This window comes from Vanellus vanellus (assembly GCF_965231255.1).
Source record: "Vanellus vanellus genome assembly, chromosome: 5".
In the NCBI taxonomy this organism is placed as follows: Eukaryota; Metazoa; Chordata; class Aves; order Charadriiformes; family Charadriidae; genus Vanellus; species Vanellus vanellus.
Window position 1 is genome coordinate 21822673 of NC_138910.1, and position 22170 is coordinate 21844842.

At 35.3% G+C, this 22170-nt stretch overlaps 1 protein-coding gene across 4 annotated transcripts in view; it reads right to left on the minus strand.

Moving 5' to 3' along the window:
* LOC309672013 (sodium channel protein type 1 subunit alpha) overlaps positions 1 to 22170 on the minus strand; it is a gene marked incomplete at both ends in the record, with an annotated part of 554434 nt that overhangs the window by 524634 nt on the left and 7630 nt on the right. For 2 of the 4 annotated variants that reach the window (XM_082483408.1, XM_082483409.1), the window contains 10 exons: positions 6847 to 7296; positions 7988 to 8344; positions 9480 to 9653; positions 11384 to 11622; positions 12443 to 12575; positions 14100 to 14480; positions 15133 to 15423; positions 16254 to 16460; positions 17311 to 17452; positions 20122 to 20185. In XM_082483408.1, coding sequence (XP_082339534.1) covers positions 6847 to 7296; positions 7988 to 8344; positions 9480 to 9653; positions 11384 to 11622; positions 12443 to 12575; positions 14100 to 14480; positions 15133 to 15423; positions 16254 to 16460; positions 17311 to 17452; positions 20122 to 20185 — 2438 coding nt within the window. The remainder of the gene's footprint in view (positions 1 to 6846; positions 7297 to 7987; positions 8345 to 9479; positions 9654 to 11383; positions 11623 to 12442; positions 12576 to 14099; positions 14481 to 15132; positions 15424 to 16253; positions 16461 to 17310; positions 17453 to 20121; positions 20186 to 22170) is intronic. The other 2 variants (XM_082483411.1, XM_082483410.1) reach the window with 2 other exon arrangements.

Genomic DNA, 22170 nt, shown 5'->3' on the forward strand with positions numbered 1-22170 from the left:
CAAATTTTTTTTTGCTATGCTTGTGAAAGAAGAGAGAGACAATTTAATAAGAAAAAGTAACCCAATGCTCTGCATTAACTTCTATTAAAAATGATTCTGCAATATTGCCTACTTTGCTGCTACTTTAGAAACATTATCTGGAATAAAACCCTCAAATTACTCGCACTTAACGTAAACACCTCTTTTCATTTTACTAGCATTAATTTTAAAATGTCAGTATTCACAGCAAACATTTTTCTACCACTAATTCTACTCAATCTAATGATAGCACTATATACCTCCATCATTTTATTAATATGCTGCTTTCATCATTCCATGACATAGCACATATATTGCAAAATGTTGCAGCACTGGTGAGTAAACTGAAATAATGATTTGAATTATAAATCAAATTACTAATTTTAAAAACAGTAAGGAATTTTTGTGTCATATTGCTAATAAAAATTAAAAACAAAGTACCCTGGGTCATTTGAACTGTAAGCTACTCAGTACAGCATCTGAGCAGAGGACATGAATTCAAGTGAAAGAATACAGATTTTTATGAATTAACAACATTAACAGATGAACAACCATAACCGGAAAAGAATCTGAAAATAATTAATGTGTTTAGAACATGAAGTTATATATCTCATTTAATATATAGCAGAAGAATCAGAGATTAGAGAATTTTTTTTATTATTTTTAGTTAAGAAAGGCAATTTTCTTGACTCTAGAAATCAAATTAGAGGCTCAATGACCAATTTTGATATAAAGGACAGGTAGCCTATATCCCTGTTTCTTCTAACAACAGTGTAGGATATAATCCTATGCTTGAAGAGTTACAGATTTAACTAAACATTTGTTCTCTTTTACATGTGGAGTGCTCATGTTTTTCACTAAGATGAAGGTATCAAGCAATATGATGGTATGGCAATATGACGGTAAAAAGCAATATGCATAGAAGAGTTTCCTGTTCTAATTAAAAATTCAGTTAGTTTCTTTGCTACGTACAGAGTTCCAGAGATCTAACTGATTTTGTGAATCACTCCAGGAACAGGACTTTTAGGAAAGACAGAAATGTTCATCGTTCACCTTCCAGGGCACTTAGATGCTGTACAAAGTTTACCAAACTAAGGCAGGGAGGCCTTATTGTACATACACTAAGCAATGGATTGAATGGGTCAATTCATGTACTCAAAAGTTGATTAGCTGTGTTGACGTCTGCAAATCAGCAGCTAAAAATTTTTTGTTAAAAAAAATTCACTCAATATAGTACCTTTTTTTTTCCCACTGTTGGCAGTGAAAAGCTATTCAGATTTTGAATACATTAATTTTTTCAATACAAGTATCGACCGTACTATTATAAGGTCAAAATTTGGAGCTTGTGATCTTTCTTCTTTCCTGAAGGAGTCAAGGTATGGTGGCCCAAATACTTGCAAGAATAATGTTACTACTACAAATCGTCCCACCAAAACGACTTAGGATTGCTTGAGGTAATTAGTAAAGAGTCAATCTTTAGTCAGCATCATCTTAAAAATAATAAATGAAAGTGTACGCAAAATTGCAGACAATGACTTTAAAGAAAACACCATAATAATAGTTAATAATAAGTAGACCACTGATTATTCACACAGTGCAACCTACTGTGCATTCAACTTCTAAGTCATTCACATTTTGATATTCAAATACTAAAGGAAAATCTGATATGTTTCCCAACCTCCAAAGCAAAGAACAAATGTACCAGCAATACAGCTGTACATACGAAGAATAAAAGGGAAACATTGTCTGCTGTAATTAAAAAAACAGCAACCAAAACAAACCCACAGGAAGACTGTGCTGCATATTCTCATCTTCTCATTTACTAAGGATCTCTCTCTTTTTTCTTTTTAAGTAGACTGAGTCTCTTTTTACTGAAGAAGGAGGTAAAGAACTGCGAAAAACGTGAAAGACCATTGTTGGTAACAGTGCTTTGGAGAGTATGTTCAAGAACCTCTTAGAAAAGAGGATCCAAAAATATTACTATGTAGAAAGGCAACAGAAAACTGTAACACACCTGTGTTACAATGCTTATACTCCATCAATTGAATATTTTCCTGCTTAATCAAATCTATTTTCAGCAGGAAATACTTCTTCAATAAAAACAACCTCAATTTTTCATTTAGTCTCAACTATTAATTAAACAACCAAAAGGACACAAAGCACTTTTTTTTGTAATCATCATCTTTACTGCATCAGCTTTACTTATCACTGAGTATGGTATTCTTCAGCATAAGCACAGTAGGTAAAGTCACTTTTATTGGAATCTTTTTATTTATCTTTATTTATCTTATTTATCTTTCTGAAACAATAAAAGTATGTCTATAAATAAGGCTTGCAAACTATTTACCTTTTAAAGAAACCAAAAGTACTGTTCATAGAAAATACTTCAGTTTTTTCCCAACAAACTAAAACCAAAACCTACGTCTCCTACTCTACATAGCTTAGAAAAAAAAATGGCTTGCATATCTATTAAAAAAAAAAAAAAGCATCACCTTATTATGCAAGTAAGGTTACAGTAAGACAATGTGACATCCAAATGAAAAAGATTCAAGCATTTTTCAGTCAAATGCTTACAAGCCCCTGGTTTACTATTTTGCATGCTGTTCTACACCTGTCCAGATTCATGACAGCAGAAGCCTGAAGCAGGAGCAGTGTCACATAAACAATATCCATCAACTCAGAATCATACCCCTATACTTAGCACCAGTAGGATGGGATACTACTGCATTCTACTCTCCCCTACTTAAGTGCCTTTTCTAAAATGCTTTGGAAAGATCCTTAGAAAGATATTTTTCCATTCCATCTTTCCGAATAGCTTACAGGCTCCCTGGGCCCAAAAGTGAGATCTGAAGTGTTTCCGATATATAATACAGTGCAAAAGAATACATGAAAGATAATGTAGAATTCCGCAACAAAACCACTAGAACAAAATTTGTATTTGATAAAGGAAAAGTTCAATGAGCCCTAAATGGCAAGGAAGAGAACTGCCCAAGTATTCAGAAGAGATCATCAGGAATGAAAAACGTATAGATTGGTACAATTAAGGTTTCTTTTACAGTTCTGGAGTTCCTGAGTTTAGAGGTTTGGGAGGGTACTAATTCCTATTTTGTCTTCTTAACAGTTGCCTTGATCTTAGCCTTATCCTGGCTTTTCCTAGTTTTTATATTTCTTTCTTGCTTCTTTATTTACAGTGTTTTAAAACACAGAGATTTATTTAGATACCCACACAGAATCCTACAAAGAATTTTAGCCTGAAATTATGTTTTATGTCTGTCTTTCTAAAAATAAAGCAACTGGATTAAGTTCCGAAAGAAAGAATTATTGATGATGAAGAGCAAAACTGATATAAATGATTCCCTATCTTCTAATCTTACAGGCGTACACAAACTTCATGAGTAGAACATAACACAATTATTACATCCATATTCAAAAGGACTATGCATATTTATAAAAAATATATGTTTGATTGTTTCCAGGAGCATATCTTTCATCCTATATTTTAGCTTCTCTTATATGAGAAAACTGGAATGTAAATTATAAAAACACTGTAAACAAACACAAAACAATTTATATCAAAAGATATAAATATTTTAGCATACAATTCTATATATGTAATATTACAAAGGCATTGGTCAAATGAACATGATCAGAAAATGTTCACAATTACATGACACCTAAAAGCATGGTTCAACAGATGAACAGAAAAAGTGAGGATTACCTTTCCATTTTCATAAAATCACAGGCTGTTAAGCTATTTAAACTTGAACAGTCTTGATGCTTAGTAATTCAGTTAACAATAATAAAAACCTATAAAACATGCAGATTATGCCACAGAAGTAGTACAGAAAATACCAACAATGTAACAAAGAGAGAGGAACATGTTGGGGTTGCCCTCAACCATGCTGTGACATGAGTCATGGGACTCAGCTTACAGAGTGCCTGTGCATGTTTCCACTACATTGCAATGAATGGGGAAAAATATATCATAGCTGAGTAGCATGCAGGCCAATCAATCTCAAAAGTGATCATATATGTATGATTTGTTTAGGTAACCTGTGTAAACGTGCTGACACGTTGCTCTGCCTGGTTAAAAAGCACCAGATCTGCATTCTTGACTGATCCAGCTTGATTTTACTCCTGTGAGAAGTAAGAATGGTACGCAATGAAGTTAAAACACGGTACCCTTTAGGTTGTTTGAGTTCTGGAAACAGCAGAAGTATGGATTCCTACTTATTTAAAAGTGTGTTTTCTAGATACATCACACGTTTGCAAAACAACATTTACAGCTGTTGATTAGAGCTTAAGGCATATCCAAAGACATACTGAAAGAGGTAAAATTAGCCGAGTATCTGAAGCTCATAGATGTATATTGGATTTGGGTGTGAACCTAAAAAAAACACCCTACAAACACACAACACTCCCGCCCCCCCAACGCCTCCACCCCCAACCTCCACTATCCCCCCCCCCCAAATAACTGCAAACCAAAAAAAGACAGATGCACCCACACTATGTATATTACACCTTTAAGCATCTTCTAAATGGTAGTAATTAGACCCTTAAAACAACCGAAATATTTTTCATTGCATTTCATTTTCAAGGTTATTCCTGGTCTTTACTAGATGCTAAATAAGTACGTAGGACACACTTTCAGAAAGCAGCTGAAGGCAAAACAAATTGAAAAAAATCAATCATAACATGTCAAACAAAAACTTCTGGGTAAGCGATTTGTTCCAGCATCGTTAGCTTTCTTAATTGCATGACTTTAAAAAAAAAAAAGTTTCAAATACTTTAAGGTGCGTTATGGATTTTAAACAGATATATAGCAATGTAAAAATGAAAACCCATGCTTAGTAATAAACCTGTAATTTCCTCAATTACCTCACATCTATCCTTTATAAATCTTCTGGTATAAATCTAATCCCATTTCTCACCAATGAATTCTCAAAGGCTCATCAAATAATGTAGCTATATAACAGCTCCAATATAAACTCCCATTTAAAGGGAAAGTCTGAAAGAAAGAGGTGAAATAATCTACAAAATGAAAGACAATTTCCTTACTGACCATGAACTAGTGTACATGAAATGTTATTTTGTTGTTAAATTACTGTTCTCCTATGGTCGTCTTTCAACTATGCCAATCCCTAGCCACTTCTCCAAATTTGAGTGGGTTAAAATTAATACTAGATAATAGGATCTTATAAACAGCTAATGTTGATGTTTAATCTTGAATATCGGCGGTGAGAAGGCATGGATTTTGTTACCCAATTCTTAAACAGAAAATTGTGAAGAACCAGGTGTATTCAATTGCTGGATAATTTCCAGGTAAGGGTTACATTTAACACAGTTATCAGAGCAAGAGTAAATTACCTGGATTCATCAGCTATTCCTTCCACAAAACCTAGTTTTATTAAAACACACTAAGAAGGTGAGTATGCTTTATTCAGATTAATAACATGTAAAAGATGTAGCAGCTGTTCAGCAGACAGTATAGCTTCCTTACAAAGCGCAGTTAATAGTTTAAAACAAATTATAAATATTGCTTGCTTTGCTTTTAAGAGGCTCCCTAGTAATCTAAGGTCTTCTCAACTGACAGATCGATATAATATATGGAGTAACAGAATCTCCAAAAAGTAGATGGAACAAATCAAGTGTCAGGAAGTGACCTGCTGAAATAACAAATTGAATACTGCACTCTACAATAAAAGAAACACCTAAAGAGTCACTTTATTACACCTTTCAAATTTAAGTTTAATTTAACTATACTTTGCTAGAACAAACTTCCTTTCTAAAATTTGGAAAGAATATGGGCAAACTCATTGCCAGTTCGAAACAAAATGTCAAAAAACCTAAAGATCCCACAACCAATTAAATACAAGAAATCTCCAATCCCCAAAAGAAAACAATCCAGACAAAGCAATCCAGGCTGCAGTACGGCTGTCTGCACACGCAGTGACACTTCATTAATGCCCTTGTGTCTTCAGGTGCCAGCAGAGTTGATACCAGACACAGTCTGCACTGGAGCCACAGCAATCTGAATTTTCAAAGTGTCTCTCAGGATCCTCCTGAAATCCATGATTTTGCTTCCCCCCCTCAGCCTGAAGCTGCTGACAAATGACTACTTTCCTAAAGATGACCCAGTCTAAGGTCAGGCAAGTGCCTTTGAAGTGACTGGTTCAAAACACCCACAAACAAGCAAGAAATTAGTATTTTTTCATTCAGTAATTCTATTTTTTCCTCATTATTTTTACTTGCCATATTCACCTATAATACTGACATGGTTCCCTTGGCTTTCCCCCATCATTTTTTCTTCAGAAATAGAAAACTGTTGTTTTGCTCTCATTAGCCTGAGTTAGTACCTCTGTTAGATTATCCAGGACAAACAATGTTGATTTCTGTAGAATTCAGTGAGCTTTAAAAATCCATTGTAAAGGGTAATAATATTCCTTATTAATATCTCCTCTAATCTTTTAAAATAGCAGTTTGCTTTTATGCTTACTTCATGGAAATAGTATGATTATATACAAAAAACATGTCTTTTGACTCTGTTTATTCTGTACATAAAGACTAGTTTTTCTACCCAACTAAAAATTTGGAAAAGCTTGTCTTTCAAAACCCTTTTATAAATGGGCTTGCATATGGTTATATAGTTCTGCCTAGATTTCCTACTCTCTTTAGCTCCACTTTCCCACTTTAGTTTATTCCCCCTCAGTACAGTCCAACAATCTCAAATCATAATCACTTCCTATTTCTAAGCAGGAAGAGGCATACTATGAAAGAATACAATTGGTATAATTAATTCACACAAAATATAAAATATTTAAATCTTACCTCCTTGCTTTCCTCCAAATCTGAATCACTGCTAAACTCTTCTGTATTCAGATGTTCAAAATCAGATTCTCCAACAGCTATTGGTACTGTAACAGTAAGACTTGGGTTGTTTATGAATGATGAATAATCACTGCCACCTATAACAGTGGCTGTTCCATTCTCATTTTTTTGGTATTTTGCATCTATCCTTATTTCAGCAATGGTACAGTTGGAAATGCAATGGTCTCTCTCATTCAACTGATCTGTTACTGTTCTTTGATTTACAACAGATTGTTTCCCCCAACAAGTCTTTTGGACACATTCTCTTGCTTTTTTCTTCACATAATCTATTCCCTTCTGAATTCTTGCAACAGCAATCTGTAAATTGTTCATTTCATTATCATCCTCTGTAGGAGAAAGGCTGTCTGAACTAAATGAACTCAGCAGCAAGGCCAGAAAAAGGTTCAATACCTAAAAAAAAAAAAAAAAAAAAGGAATAAAGGACAATACAGCTGAATTTTCTCACTTAATTTTTCATTCACATGCTTCTTCTATCACCCATTACAAACATAGACTTCGTGTTTTCCTTTGCTGCATACAAATCTGGAAAGTATACAGTAAATCAAATGTAAATTCAATTTTAGCAGAACACCTGCCCTATACCCCAATGCAGGGTTTTTTGTGGTTTTGCATTGCTGTATGTCTATGAAGACACTTGCAAATTCCTTTTCTGCTTGTGTTTGTAGAAGGTCAGAAATTAATGATTCTTTTGTACTGACTGAATAGATCCAAAATGTTTACTTCTCTGGCACAGGAAAGCACTCTGCAACAGACGACATAGCTGATCTGTGCAGAAAAAAGCTTTCTTAACCACTAGTCCAAACTCAAACTCACACAATTATTTTGCAGTACATGACTTAATGTGTAGCATGCCCCATCTAACCCCCAAGTCATCCTCTTTCCACGGCAAGACAAAACATAGAACAGGTATCAGTTATACAAGGATCAGAACTCTAACAAACAGAAAACCCTATTTCAGAACACATACTTGTAACAAATTCAAAATAATAAAAGACATATTTAATAATGCTTAAAAACTTCATTATTGGTTCTGTTACCATTCTTTCTCTAAATGAATTCTCAAATTATTTTGGTTACGTACCACTAGGTTTCCAATCACCATGACCATCATGAAGACAGTAAGGCACATGGGTTGGCCTGCAACCTCCATACAGTCCCACATTGTTTCTATCCATTCTCCACACAGCACTCGAAATACAATCAAGAAAGAGTGGAAAAAATCATGCATGTGCCAGCGTGGAAGTTTACAGTTCTTTGAGATCTTGCAGACACATTCCTTGTAGCTTTTGCCAAACAGCTGCATCCCAACCACAGCGAAAATGAAGACAATGATGGCCAGCACCAGGGTTAGATTCCCCAAAGCTCCCACTGAGTTGCCAATAATCTTAATCAGCATATTCAGAGTCGGCCAAGACTTTGCCAATTTGAAAACTCGCAACTGAAAAACAAAAATACAGAGACATTCTTTGCGGTAGTCACAAAATCGCTGTAGAAATAAACAACAGATTATGAACTAGTGACTCTCAGCAATAAAAAAGAAGAAACTTCAACATGATTCCAACAATCATAATTTACACAGAAATAGGAGTTTCATAAAATCCACACTTTCAAAGCTTAATAAATTTTAAACTTTGCTCTTTTTTTGTGTAGCATATCTGTATTCTTTCCTACATTAAAGAAGCGGCACACTAGTTGCATTTGTTTGAATAGTGAGTTCTGAATATGGCATACATCTCAATCATTATGTGCAGAAACAAATTTAAAAACCAATAAAGGTCAACAGGATTCTACTGAAGGAAAATAAAGGATTCTGAAATCCTTGAAGAATGGGGTCTTCCAAAATAATATTGCCTCCAACAAATTTAAAAAGGATCAGACAGACCCACAGTCTGGAAATAAAAGCCAAACACAAGCCCTAAGTCAACATATGAAGGGGAAAAAGTGTAATTCATACTCTTTCTCACCCATAACCCACCCAAAATAAAAAAAAGCATTAAATATTTTTTGTTTTCAGATAAATGCAAAATGGAAAGAGACCACATGGAAAGAATGTCTCATAGTTCATTTCTTATTTTTAAAATAAAAGTGTTTTTCGAATAAAATAAAGGATTCCTTTTTTTGCCAAGGCGGAAAAGAAAAATCAATCTTTTTTACAACTTTAAAAAATATGAATTTTATAATTCCTACATTTTAAAAGAACATTTCCTGTCTTTTTGCAATTTGCAGATAAGGAAGTAGACGGAAGACTGCAAATTTTTAAATTATTTGTATCTCTTAAAATGCACTAAATAGATTGTACACTTCACTGTGCTTTACCCATCTGTGTTAAAACAATTACAATGAAATTACCACTCCTTCCCTTGAAAATCTTAGTTGCTTCTGAATCGTAAAAATCCACACACTATTCAGTGATAACATAATTTTGTAAAACATGCTTGCAGAGACATCCTATGCTACTTAGCAAAAAATATACATAATATTACTAAAAAGTGTCTTATTTACATGACTACAGTTAAAATACAAATATAATGCATTACTTAATGCAGATATATTATTATCAATAATTTATTTACCAATCTGAATGATCGGAGAACAGATAATCCATCCACGCTTGACAGAAAAAGCTCCACCACACTAAGGGTAACTATAAAACTATCAAAAATATTCCAGCCAACTTGGAAATAATAAAAAGGATGCATGGCAATTATCTTGAGAACCATTTCTGCTGCAAAAATTCCAGTAAAAACCTGAAGGAAGAACATTTATTGTTACTTTATAGATGAGCATGAATAAGTTGAACCAGCAGACAAAGAACATAAGTAAGAAGTAATATAACTCTGTTAACTTTAGTTAAACCTCAGATACATTTAGTGACTAGAAGAATAAACTAATTTCCTAACAGGTCTCCTGTTTGCTCCTCATATCTGCCATCCATCTAATTATAGGAACTTTCCTCAGCAAGACAACAGTTGGCCTTGCCACAATGGAAGCTGCTTTAACGAAGGTGTGTGGAAAAATATGAATTGGTCATAAATTGGAGAGTGATGTACTATTAAATGAAGTCTTCGTGAGAACTCACAGATACAGTAACCATATCTTCTCTCTCTAGCTGCCAAAAAAAAAAAAGGTGAATTACGCCGAGGCTCATGTTTGAAGTAAAACTCCTTTCTGCCTCTAAATGCCTCTGATGCTTTCTGAAGTAGAGGGCAAACAATGCCTCTGAAAAGGGAGTAAATTCATTGTATTTACTGTAATGTATGACCACCAGTATCTACAGAACTGCATAATTTATTACCTTTTACTAGAAAGATGAACAAACTCTTAAAAAATCAGGAGCATTTGAGTCTTTAAAAGATAGTGCTACACAGTTCAAAAAGCAAGAAACAAACTGCTGAAACTACACCTGTATTATAGTGGCATTTTAGCTGACCGGGAGTAAACACAAATTCTTATCAGCATGAAGGAATGCTTACAACAGCTCAAAATCAAAGTAATATTAAGCTACTTTGTTACACATGAAAGGAAAAAATGGTGGTGTTTTCTAAGTGAAACACACAGGCATGATCACAAGACAACACTCTGAATAGCTACTGATCCTCACCTATTCATCTTTCCTCTCTTTCTCCTCAAATACATCCTGAATCTATTTTAAACAGCAACGTGACATGATTATCTTCCACAGACCATGATCTCTGACTCTAGGTTAAGGGGAAAACATTGAACTATGTCTGTACTGGCTAAAAGTATAAGCATACAATTTAAATGTTGACACATTAACAACTCTGGACTTAAACATGAATATGTTCCCAAAATGTACTAGAATTTCATATATTCTAATAACTGAATTGTTTTATTATTTTGCTCCATCACAGTCACCAGAATTACCACTTACAATAAGCATAGGTTAAGAAGTATAGCAGATAAAATTACCTGCATTATTGCCATTATAAAACAAGCCAAGTAACCACCCCACACTCGACCTACAGAATCTGCCCACTAGGGAACAAAACCCAACTGTATCAACAGACACTCTTGGAATAAGTCACACATTCTTTGCCTTCTAAATTCTTATGGGCCAATCAAAAGAACATTCTTCACAGAAATACAAAAATAACACAAAAAATAGCATTGCAAAATAATAATAAAAAATAACATCCAACTCTTCTTGTGTTACCAATGATACAGTAGAAAGGATCTAATTTGACTCCTACTTTTTTTGTAATACTAAACAAAACCAAGTGAGATTTCTTTTGGTTTTCTGTCACTCTGGTTGTTGAAAACTCTACTTGCAGAAATTTTAATACAGAAATCAAACTCAAATACAACATACATCAGATGGTAATTTTACATTATTTTTAGTACAATTAAACCTTTAATATCTATTTTACGGGATGATAATAAAAATAATAAAAGTAATTCTATTTCAAAGAGAAACCAGGTTCCAGCTGTATCAAATTATATAGTTTGATGAACTTACCTGATTTCCTATTTTAAGTACATTATTGAAATTGGTAGTCATTGGATAATGTTCCATGGCCATAAACAGTGTGTTTAAAATTATGCAAATAGTGATAGCCAGATCAACAAGTGGATCCATTACAATAAATTCAACTACATTCTTTATTTTTAACCAGGGCTCCCAACAATTCCAAATTAAGAAAGTGTGGGCAAACTTATACCAGCAAGGTGGACATTTTTGCCTCGATTCTTCAAGTTCTGGGAAAAAGAGAAATGTATAATGAACAAGTTTTGCAGAAAGTGAAGACGAATTTTTATCTGCTTTTTCAGGTATTAATCTTTATCCCTGGAACCCTTAAGGATGTTTGGAGAAACCTCCTCAGAACTCCAGAAACTTAACTTCTTGTTGCTGACTGAAAAGCTTTTAGAAGCCTAGAAGAAAAACCTCAAGAGTTTTGAGCTAATAATTGATAAAGTTGTCTATTTTTAATATCATATGAGCTTGTTTTAAAAAAATACCCAAACTATTTATGCTTACATTTAGGGATAGTATTCTCAGTAAAACCTCCAACTTCACAGTCCTCTCAAATGTCTAATTATTTATTTTCCGGAAAAACAAGATTAATTTCACCATGAATAGGTTTTTGAAAACTATTCAAGCTTTTTCATGAATTTCACCAGTAATTTCACTGTTCCAAATAATCCTACCACAAATTTTCTTCTCCTTATTAGTTAAGGCCTGACCTTTAATTTTCTGTAAAATTTTTACAGTATAGTTAGTGGAAAATTTATCAGAAGGCATTTCTTCCAATAACTGTATTTCTAAACACGAGTAACTAGTATAAAACACATACACATTATCTATTTTAATTAGGATGTGATTCTCAGCTTAGCCTGCTTATCAGATTTCTTCATTTCTTTTTTTCACTATGTACATGCACTTTTGTTCTATTATTCAGTTTATGTATTTGCAATGGCTACATCTTTTTTGTCTTCTGTATTTGCACTGTAATATAATACCTTCAAGCAAGTCTAAGACTATGTCAAGGATGTTCACGCATCCGCAGTTATAACACACCTTCCATTGTATTTGTGATAATGCCAGCTATACTCATGGCTCTTTGCCTTAAATTGGGATCCTCCAGCAACTCCACTGGTATTTGATATGAACTTGTACGCCTCTTTTTTATTTCTATTTCTGTAGTAGTGCTCTATGAAAAAAAAGAGAGGTGTAAATATTCAACTTTAGAAATACTGCAAAACAGGTATCAGACTCTTCAGTTTCAATGAATTCATAATATATAAAACTTTGTATTTAACAGCTGTTACATAAGATTTTTTTTCCATTATACATATAACATAAGCCTAGTATTTTTTTTAAAATGGCTATTTTCATGTTATACTTCTGAATATTGTTAATACTTATAAAATACTAAATATATATATATATATTTACTTCCCAGTTTACCATTGTATTATAGTTACCTAGTATTAACTCCACACTAGACACACAGAAATTTTGGAGGAGGTTTGCTTCCTTGGCTATGGCCAAGATTGTTGCAGCACTGGAATTGGAAAAATTCCCAGTTCCCAGTTCCATGCTTTCTCTACCAATATTTCAATTCTAAAATAGTTCAATGACAAGATACTTACAATATATGATTTATGCTAGGAATTATTTTTTAATAACAATTATTCTCTAAAAGTATTTTTTATAGACCAGTCTTGATCTTTATACCCATTCAAACCTAATTTAAAGGATATCTTTTACATTGAATAGCTATCATCTCTGATTTATTTTATGAATTTCAACTGAAGAAACAAAAATAGTCTTTTTTTTAACAGTATTTTATTAAAAAAATTAAAGCTTTGCTATAGTTGTATCATTGAAGGCACCTCAATTATAAGGAAGTTTTGAATATATGAGGATGGGTAGGGTTTTTTTTCAGTAAATTTTTTATGAAAATGAAAGTATAATAAATTGCAAGAAGAATATAACTGTAAGGAATCTGGCTGATGTACTTTCACATGCTGTGACCTGTATAAAAAATTTTGTTTCATTAAAAGAAAGTTTCTAGGAAAAAAAAAACGCAACAGACCCCTCTGGTCCATTCCTAAAGCAGACTGAGGAAAAGGGAAAATTACCAGAGGGAGAAATGGATGAATTTGTATGTAGGGTTGTTTTTTTTTTTAATTATACCCCGATACTAGGCAGTGAGAAACTCAGATCGCCTCTGAGACCCAGGAGAAAGAAAGCCTTCAGAGCTTCTTAAAGGCTATGCTACATTTGCACAACACCAAATACACAGACAAGGGAAAAAAGCAAAACCAGCAGATTACTGATAGAGAATTAGGAAATACATTTAAAAGGAGGCTAAAACCATAAAGAAAGAAAAATAGCAAACCAACAGAATAATATGCAGAATGTTTGGAAAGCTGAGCACCCTATTTTGAGTTCTAAACCAGATTTAGCGATGGAACATTACTAATTTGATTCACTATACAGGTGCATGCATATCCTTGCTCTGCAGGTATATAAAAATGTGCTACTTTGTTCTCTTTTCATGCTTCAGCTTCTCACTTGTTAAGTGAATCACCATAAACTCATTTCATTACAGCAAGATACTCAAAAACATTCACAACTTCTCAACCATTTTCAAAGCATTTCATTCCATTAAAACATTGGTGCGATAAAGAAAGGTCATGAAACCTGAAGTAATTTAAAACTTTCTTACATTGTCATCAGTTGTCGGTTTATCTATTATCACCTCTGGTAGAAGCTGTCCAGTAGGCGACAACAGACCTGGTGGTCCATCCACTAAGGAAACTACCCCATTGCAATCCACAGTGCTGTGCATCTTCCCATTCACTGGAAACACTGCCAGCCTTCTTGATGATCTACTAGCCTGACTAATGTTACTACTGCGCCGTTCACCATGCCTGCGCGGCAAAAAGAGAGAACCTCTTCTACTCCCATTATCCTCAAATGTGCTGTGCTCATCATCAGCAAAGTCATTTTCAGATCCTATCTCTCTTCCGTATTCTCTAAAACTGAAAAGACTTGTTCTGCTACTACGTCTGGGAGAAAACAGGGAGCCACGAACACTCAGTAAAGACTGCAAAGGAAACATAAACAAAATGACCAGCTGAAGATTTTAAATATACAAAATGCATGTCTATGTATTAAAAAAATAATTATTTATATTCCCCAGGAATCTGTCAGTGCTATTTTTAATACAGTGCCTTAGGTAGATTTCAGACACGTGCACTACAGATGAGAGTCATCTGAATGGGTAAATTTATAATATACCTAAAAAGATTACTGGAGAGAAAAAAAATAAACATACATAAGGCCATAGCGGTTTCCATCTTTGTATTAAAGAGAAAAGTCAAAACTTCTAGAAATTCTTATGATCCACATAGATCATGCATTATGTTAAAACATACCAACACCCTTAGTCTTCTACGCTGATACATTATACTTAAATTTTCCTTTTATGAATTAAAAAGGGATTTCTATTTCAAATTAACCAGGAAAATGCAATGCTGCATGTTAAGACCCATCAGATCCTAAACAATAAAATGAGAGACATCAAAACACTTGTTTAGGTACATTCTAGAGACTAATACCCACAGTAAGTCGATATTTAAAATAACGCAACATTATTTTTCCTTGGTTGTATTACTTTGCAAAGTTGCAGTGAAGTTTGTTGGATATTACAGTTATCTAACAAACCCCCAAAAGAACAACTGCACTATTCACAGTACCTGGTGGGGTGATGTGAATGGCTTCCCATAAGCAAGTCTGTTTCCATCGAAAGAAAAACGGAAACCTTTCCTTCTGATACTGCCATCTGATTCAGATTTTGGAAGCTTTTCATCCTTCGTGTCATCCTCTTCTCCCGAGAGCTCCCTCTGCCTTCTTTTCTTCCTTCTGTTTCTCCTTTCTTTGGCACTTTTTGAGCTAAGCTTGGATGCTTCTGAAGAACTATCTGAGGGCCCACCAATCCCACTTTCACCGCTGTACTCGGTCATCTCTGCTGCAGCTGCTGCTATTGCCTGCCACAGCAATTATTTAATGTGATGCTTTACAAATCACACCATTTTTTAACGAAAGCTATAGTCCTTCTTTCTAAGATTTATATCAAATTACTTCTAGATGGGTGACAAAAGCCTAGATGGATTTGTGCAAATGGAATACTGTAATGGGCAGTTATGAAAGTTGCCGTTTGAACAGAGTTCTACTTTGCATCTACATCATGGAGTCAGCCCGCATTGTGTACAGCATTCTACCACAAAATTCATTAGAAAATACTTGAAAATTAATAAATGCCTTAATTAGAGTGAATGCAATTGCAAACAAAAGAGCTAAAGAGAGTCATACTTCAGTCTATATTAATTTAGTAAACTAATTTTAACTGTTACTGGAAGTAACAGCTTCCTTAAGCTGCTCTAAGGAAAAAACTTTGGGGTACTACTTTCAGTAGGAAAAATTAGTCAGAAATCTATGGATAAAAATATCTTAAACTCTAATCAAGGCTTGACAAGCATTTCACAAGTATTGCAATTATTTGCTAAGAATTTGGAAAAGCTAAGAATTTGGAAAATCATCATGACAGGTTACTAGATACTACCCCTAGATAAGAAATATTTATTTAAAAACTATTATTCTGATTTGGGGAGTACTTTTTGTTCTCAGTTCAGAAATTCATTAACACTTTAGACATTATACATTTAAAAAGCAATAAAAAGCCATAGAGAAATCAGTTTAAAGTACTTGTGAGGTAAAAGAATGGCTTTTTAAAAATATGTTTATTTAATTATTGGTTTTGTTTCGAATGAATAGCATGCAAGGGAATATACTAAAGCTCAAACTTGTTAGAAAATACCTGAGCTTCTTCTTGCTGCTTCCTCAGCTGTTCAAGCATCTGCTGCAAGTCTGCCTCCCTCTGTTCTGCTTCAACCATAGTTGCTTGATTTTGTTCTTCATAGGCCATGGCAACCACAGCCAAAATCAAGTTAATCAAATAGAAGGAACCCAGAAAAATGACCAGAACAAAAAATATCATGTATGTTTTGCCAGCAGCTCGTAGCGTCTATAGGAGAAGAAGAGAAATGATCCATCTGGTAAAGACATGCATCAGTTCTGCAGTTCACAAGCATTTACTGAATTTGAAAAGTGCAGAACTATCGAGTTGTTCTTCCTTTTGTAACAAGATCATACAAGCCTTCTTAATTACAAAGTAATCAAAATACAGGGAACATTCATGTATGTGAAAAACACGTTTAAGGATCGTGCTGCTTTGAGACAAACCTCTTTTAATGCCTAATAATCTTGAAAGGGATGTGGGATCAGAGTAATTAATGTAAATCGTACATCACAGGTTGGATGCTTAGTATGCTTACCAGGTATTAGCATTCCTCCCCCTTGAAATAAGCAAAAGAATTAAAGAAGGCACAATTGATTAAATAATTAAAAGACAATATTCCTTAAAATTAACAGATTTTCACACACTATATAATGAAAAGGTATGGTAAGAAAGTAATTTATATCAAGACCTGCAAACTTAGTTATCAAAAATAGGATTCAAAGTACAGAAATCAAGATTCAGATTTTGCTGTCACAGAGTAGTTTTACAATTTAAACTCAATAGTAAAGTTTTTGAAAATAAGATCTTACCGTGAAGCTCAAAATGAAATATACACTTTAACAATTAAATAAAGAATCAAAAAAACCTTCATGTGCCTCTTCAGAAATCATGGTAGATTCCGTAGTAAGTGCCCATGTCTGCTTAATCCTGCAACTCCATTTACTTCCTTTCATAAATACTCTTAATTTTCAATTGCTAACAATAGCAATGGTCTATAACATAAATATGAATGGCCTATTCCATGTTCAATTTGGGGCCAGTAAGACACTAACCACAATTTTTACTATACACTCACCAGCCGATAAAGATTTTCCCAGAAGTCCTGTGTCATCAGTCGAAATAGTGACAAGAAAGCCCAACTGAATGTGTCAAAGCTAGTATATCCATAGTTGGGGTTTCTACCAGCTTTTACACAGATAAACTCTTCTGGACATTTACTAGGAGGAAAAGAAAGAAAAATAAAAAGAAAAGTAAAGCAATGCATACAAAAAAAATCATATAACATGAGAATTATTTTTAAATTATTGTACCTTGAGCTTCTAATGAAGGTTCATTAGATCTAACCTGTGAAGGAGGCTGCTATTAAGGGAAAAAAGGAAGACCCAGGGAACAACAGGCCAGTCAGTTTCACCTCTGTGCCTGGCAAGATCATGCAGCAGATCCTCCTGGAAACTATACTAAGGCACACGGAAAAAGAAGAGGTGATTGGTGACAGCCAACATGGCTTCACTAAGGGAAAGTCGTGCCTGACAAATTTGGTGGACTTCTACGATGGCATTACAGCATTGATGGATAAGGGAATAGCAACTGACATCAACTACCTGGACTTGTGCAAAGCATTTGACACTGTCCCACGCAACATCCTTGTCTCTAAATTGGAGAGATGTGGATTTGACAGATGGACCACTCAGTGGATAAGGAATTGGCTGTATGGCTGCGCCCAAAGGGTTGCAGTCAACGGCTCAATGTCTAAGTGGAGCCCAGCAACGAGTGGTGTTCCTCAGAGGGCAGTACTGGCACTGGTGCTGTTGGCAACATAGACAGCTGGATTAAGTGCACCATCAGCAAGCTTCCCAATGACACCACGCTGTGCATGCGGTCAACATGCTGGAGGGAAGGGATGCCATCCAGAGGGACCTGGACGAGCTTGAGAAGTGGGCCTGTCAAATCTCACAAAATTCAACAAGGCCAAGTGCAAGGTCCTGCAGGGGGCTGGGGCAATCCCATGCAAAAATACAGGCTGGGCAGAGAATGAACTGAGAGCAGCCCTGAAGAGGAGGACTTGAGGGTGTTGGTTGATGAGAAGCTCAACATGAGCCAGCAGTGTGATCGCAGCCCAGAAAGCCAACTGCATCCTGGGCTGCATCACAAGAAGCGTGGCCAGCAGGTTGAGGGAGGTGATTCTGCCCCTCTACTCTGCTCTCTTGAGACCCCAAGTGGAGCACTGTGTCCAGCTCTGGGGCCCCCAACATAAGAAGGACATGGACCTGTTAGAGTGAGTCCAGAGGAGAGCCACGAAGACGATGAGAGGGCTGGAGCACCTCCCCTATGAGGACAGGCTGAGACAGTTGGGGTTGTTCAGCCTGGAGGAGAGGAGGTCTCTGGGAAGACCTTATAGCAGCCTTCCAGTAACTAAAGGGGGCCTACAGAAAAGGTGGAGAGGGACCCTTTTTCAGGGAGTGTAGTGATAGGACAACGGGTAATGGTTTTCAAATGAAAGAGGGTAGATTTAGATTAGATAGTAGAACAAAATTCTTTACTGTGAGGGTGCTGAGAGAAGTTGTGGAAGCTCCATCCCTGGAAGTGTTCAAGGCCAGGTTGGATGGGCCTTTGATCAACCTGGTGTAGTGGAAGGTGTCCCTGCCCATGGTAGGGGGTGGGAACTAGATGGTCTTTAAAGTGTCTTCCAACTCTAACCATTCCATGATTCTATGATTCTCTGATTTGTGGCTTACAACATTTTAAAAATTAGGGAGGAAATGAAAAGAATGTTCTTTAAAATAAGCCAGAAAAGATCAAATAAGTAAATGCAAATCTCTCTTCCTACCTTCTTTCACCATTATACACAAAATAAAACTTATTCCCAACAGTTTGGTATTATTTCTGCAGATACTTCTTCAATGGAAAAAATATATTTACTTAACACAGAGATTCCATAAGGTGAATAATTCCATGCAAAAAGAAGAAATTCAGTATGCACATTTTATGCTGAATTTTGTCTGTCAGCAGGGTTGGCATACAAAATTTCTTGGTTTCTTCAGGTTTTTGGTTTACTCAAGCCAAATTAACAAGTTCTACCAATTCCTCAACAGCAAATAACGGTCATAGCAATACTTTTATCTCCTGAAACTGTACATCGGTTTTGGTAATAGTTGATCCAATCTTGGTATCAACTGTAGGCACACTGTTTCAGTTATGATTCCATTCTTGAAAGGTAGAAGAGGTTCTTGCCTCCAAAACCTCCATAGAAAGGCAGTATAAAGATTTCTCTTCACATATGTGTGTGTATATTTGATGTGTGTTTATGCACACACAAAATTACCTGATAGTTACTTACATATAGACACAAAATGTTCACAAAAAAAAAAAAACAAAAAAGATTTAAGTATACCAGTTTTAAAGACATAACCAAACAAAACCTAAGGGTGGACCGAGAGATCATTAGAACGCAGAATTATGTGATTTTATTACAAAGAAATGTCACAAAGAGAGAGCAAGACAGCATCATGCATGCAGTCCACAGACAAGAATCCTGAAGATGTCTTCTCAGAAGCTGGTCATACTTCCCAGTGCCCCATTCCTATTTTAGAGATGAGAAATGGCATGAATCCCATGACAGAAAAGTATGTTCTTAAGTCACTGAGAATGCAACATCTACCTGCTGAAATAGAATTTTGTAGTTGCATTAGAGATTTAAAAAAAAAAAAAATAGAGTGAAGTATTTTCTTACTTAACATTTTTACCCATTCAAGCGTTTACTTACTATGAACCATGACCACATATTATTGAATGTGAAGTTAGGTAAGTAAATTAGCTTTTTGAGTTTAGAGTGATATTTTTTACATTTTGATTAGACGGGTAGTATGCAATTTTCATTGTACCTTACCCTGCATCTGAGCTATTGCCACAAAGCAGATAATCCTTTTGTCCTTCTAGGCGATAGAAATGACCTAAAGACAAAATAGGAAGCAACATGATTATAAACAAAAGGAGTATCTTTTTTTTTTTTTTTGTGAGGATGAACCTATGTTCAAGTTATCATGGTTTGAATGTTCATAATGTTCCATTCATGTTTTCCCAAGAATGGGTTCAAATATTGGCACATCCATACTGGTAAGTAAAGTTGCAAAATGAAAGAATAAAATAAAAACATGATGCAAAAGAAATTCCTAGAACAATTATTAGAACAACATAAATTGCATATTCTCTTCTTGAATCATAGCAAACACTGAATATCCTTCCAAAATCTGATGTTCAACAAATGAGAGAAAGAAAGCACAAAGCTTGAAATTCCTTTTCAGTAGGTGATTATAATCAGACAATTAAAGCCCATCTTATTTAAAATGGAACTATTTACAATGGCTGGCTAACAGCTTTGAAGTTAGAGCAACATTAACTAGCACATCCTGTGACTGACAATATGAAGGTAGCGTTTAAAAGGAAGATGGATGTTCCAATGACAGTGTTATAACAGCTGCTGTACTACAAACAACTTTACAGAATTTTACTTTTAATTATAAGGTGGTAGCCTTCAGAAAGAAAGGAATACATTTTGTTATTAATGATTAACAACTGTGCTGTTAAAGGAAAGAGAGGAAAAAGAGGGAAGAAAGAGGAAAAAGAGGGAAGAAAGGAAAAAGAGGGAAGAAAGAGGAAAAAGAGGGAAGAGGGAAGAAGAATAATAAAAAAGAATACAGAAAGATAATAACAAATTGGGGAAGAAGATTGTATCAGTGAGGACAGACCCCATTCAGAGGGACCTACGTAGGCTGGAGAAATGGGCTGACAGGAGACACATAAATTTTGGCAAATGCAGATGCAGAGTTGTGTACCTGTGAAGGAAGAGCCCCTTGCAATGATACAGGCTGGGAGCTGACCAGCTGGGAAGCAGCTCTGCAGAAAAGGCACTGGGGGTCTTGGCAGACAGACAGCAAGGTGAAGGTGAGCCAGCAGTGTGCTCTGGCAGCCAAGAAGGGCAACAGCCTCCTGGGCTGTGTGAACAGGGGCACAGCTAGCAGAGCAAGGGAAGTGACTGTCCCCCTCAGCTCAGCACTCATTACACTGTACCTAAAATATTGTGTCCAGGTTTGGCCTTTGGCCTCCTCAATGCAAGAGAGAGATTGATAAAGTGAAGCAAGTTCGGCAGAGGGTCACAAAGACGATGAGGGGGCTGGAGCATTCGCCCTGTGAGGAGGGACTGAGGGACCTGACCTTGTTCAGCCTGGAGAAGGGAAGGCTGTAGGGGAAGTTGGTAGAAAGCATCCAGCAACTACAAGGAGGTTTTGATAACTGGACAGAGCCAGGTTCTTCTCACTGGTGTGTGGCAGGAGAATGGGCATAATTTGAAACAAAAGAGGTTCCAACTGGATATAAGGAGAAACTTTTCACCATGAGGTCAGCCAGGCACTGAGATCTGGAAAAGAGACAGAGATCTGGAAAAAACTTACCCAACTAAACTAATCATCTGTCATCCTCAATTAATATCCTCAATGTACCTTTCAAGCTGACAAAAGGCTTTGGTTTTCACAGCATAAAACACTATTGTAGTATTTAAATAGTCAGAAACAGCCCATGGGATGAAGAATTTACGAAGATAGTATTCTAAACTGAAGATTTAAATCAAATCTAGTGATGCCAAAATCTTACCACTCAAGAACAGTACTTTACAATGTTAAAAAAAATTACAATCCTGTTACTTCCATATTATCTTTAGAGCTAGACAAACTCTAAATGTTCAGATACTGACCTAAATGCCAGGTGCCAATATTTTGACATGTGGATCCAAGATCTGTGTATATCTTTTCAGAATGTGAATTTGGCCTTGTTCTTAATAAATGAAAATGCACAGATGTTAAGAAAAGCCACTAAAGGGTTATCACACTTGGTCACAGCTGACAGGCACATGATGTGCTGAAAGAAGTATTAGGAGAACCCG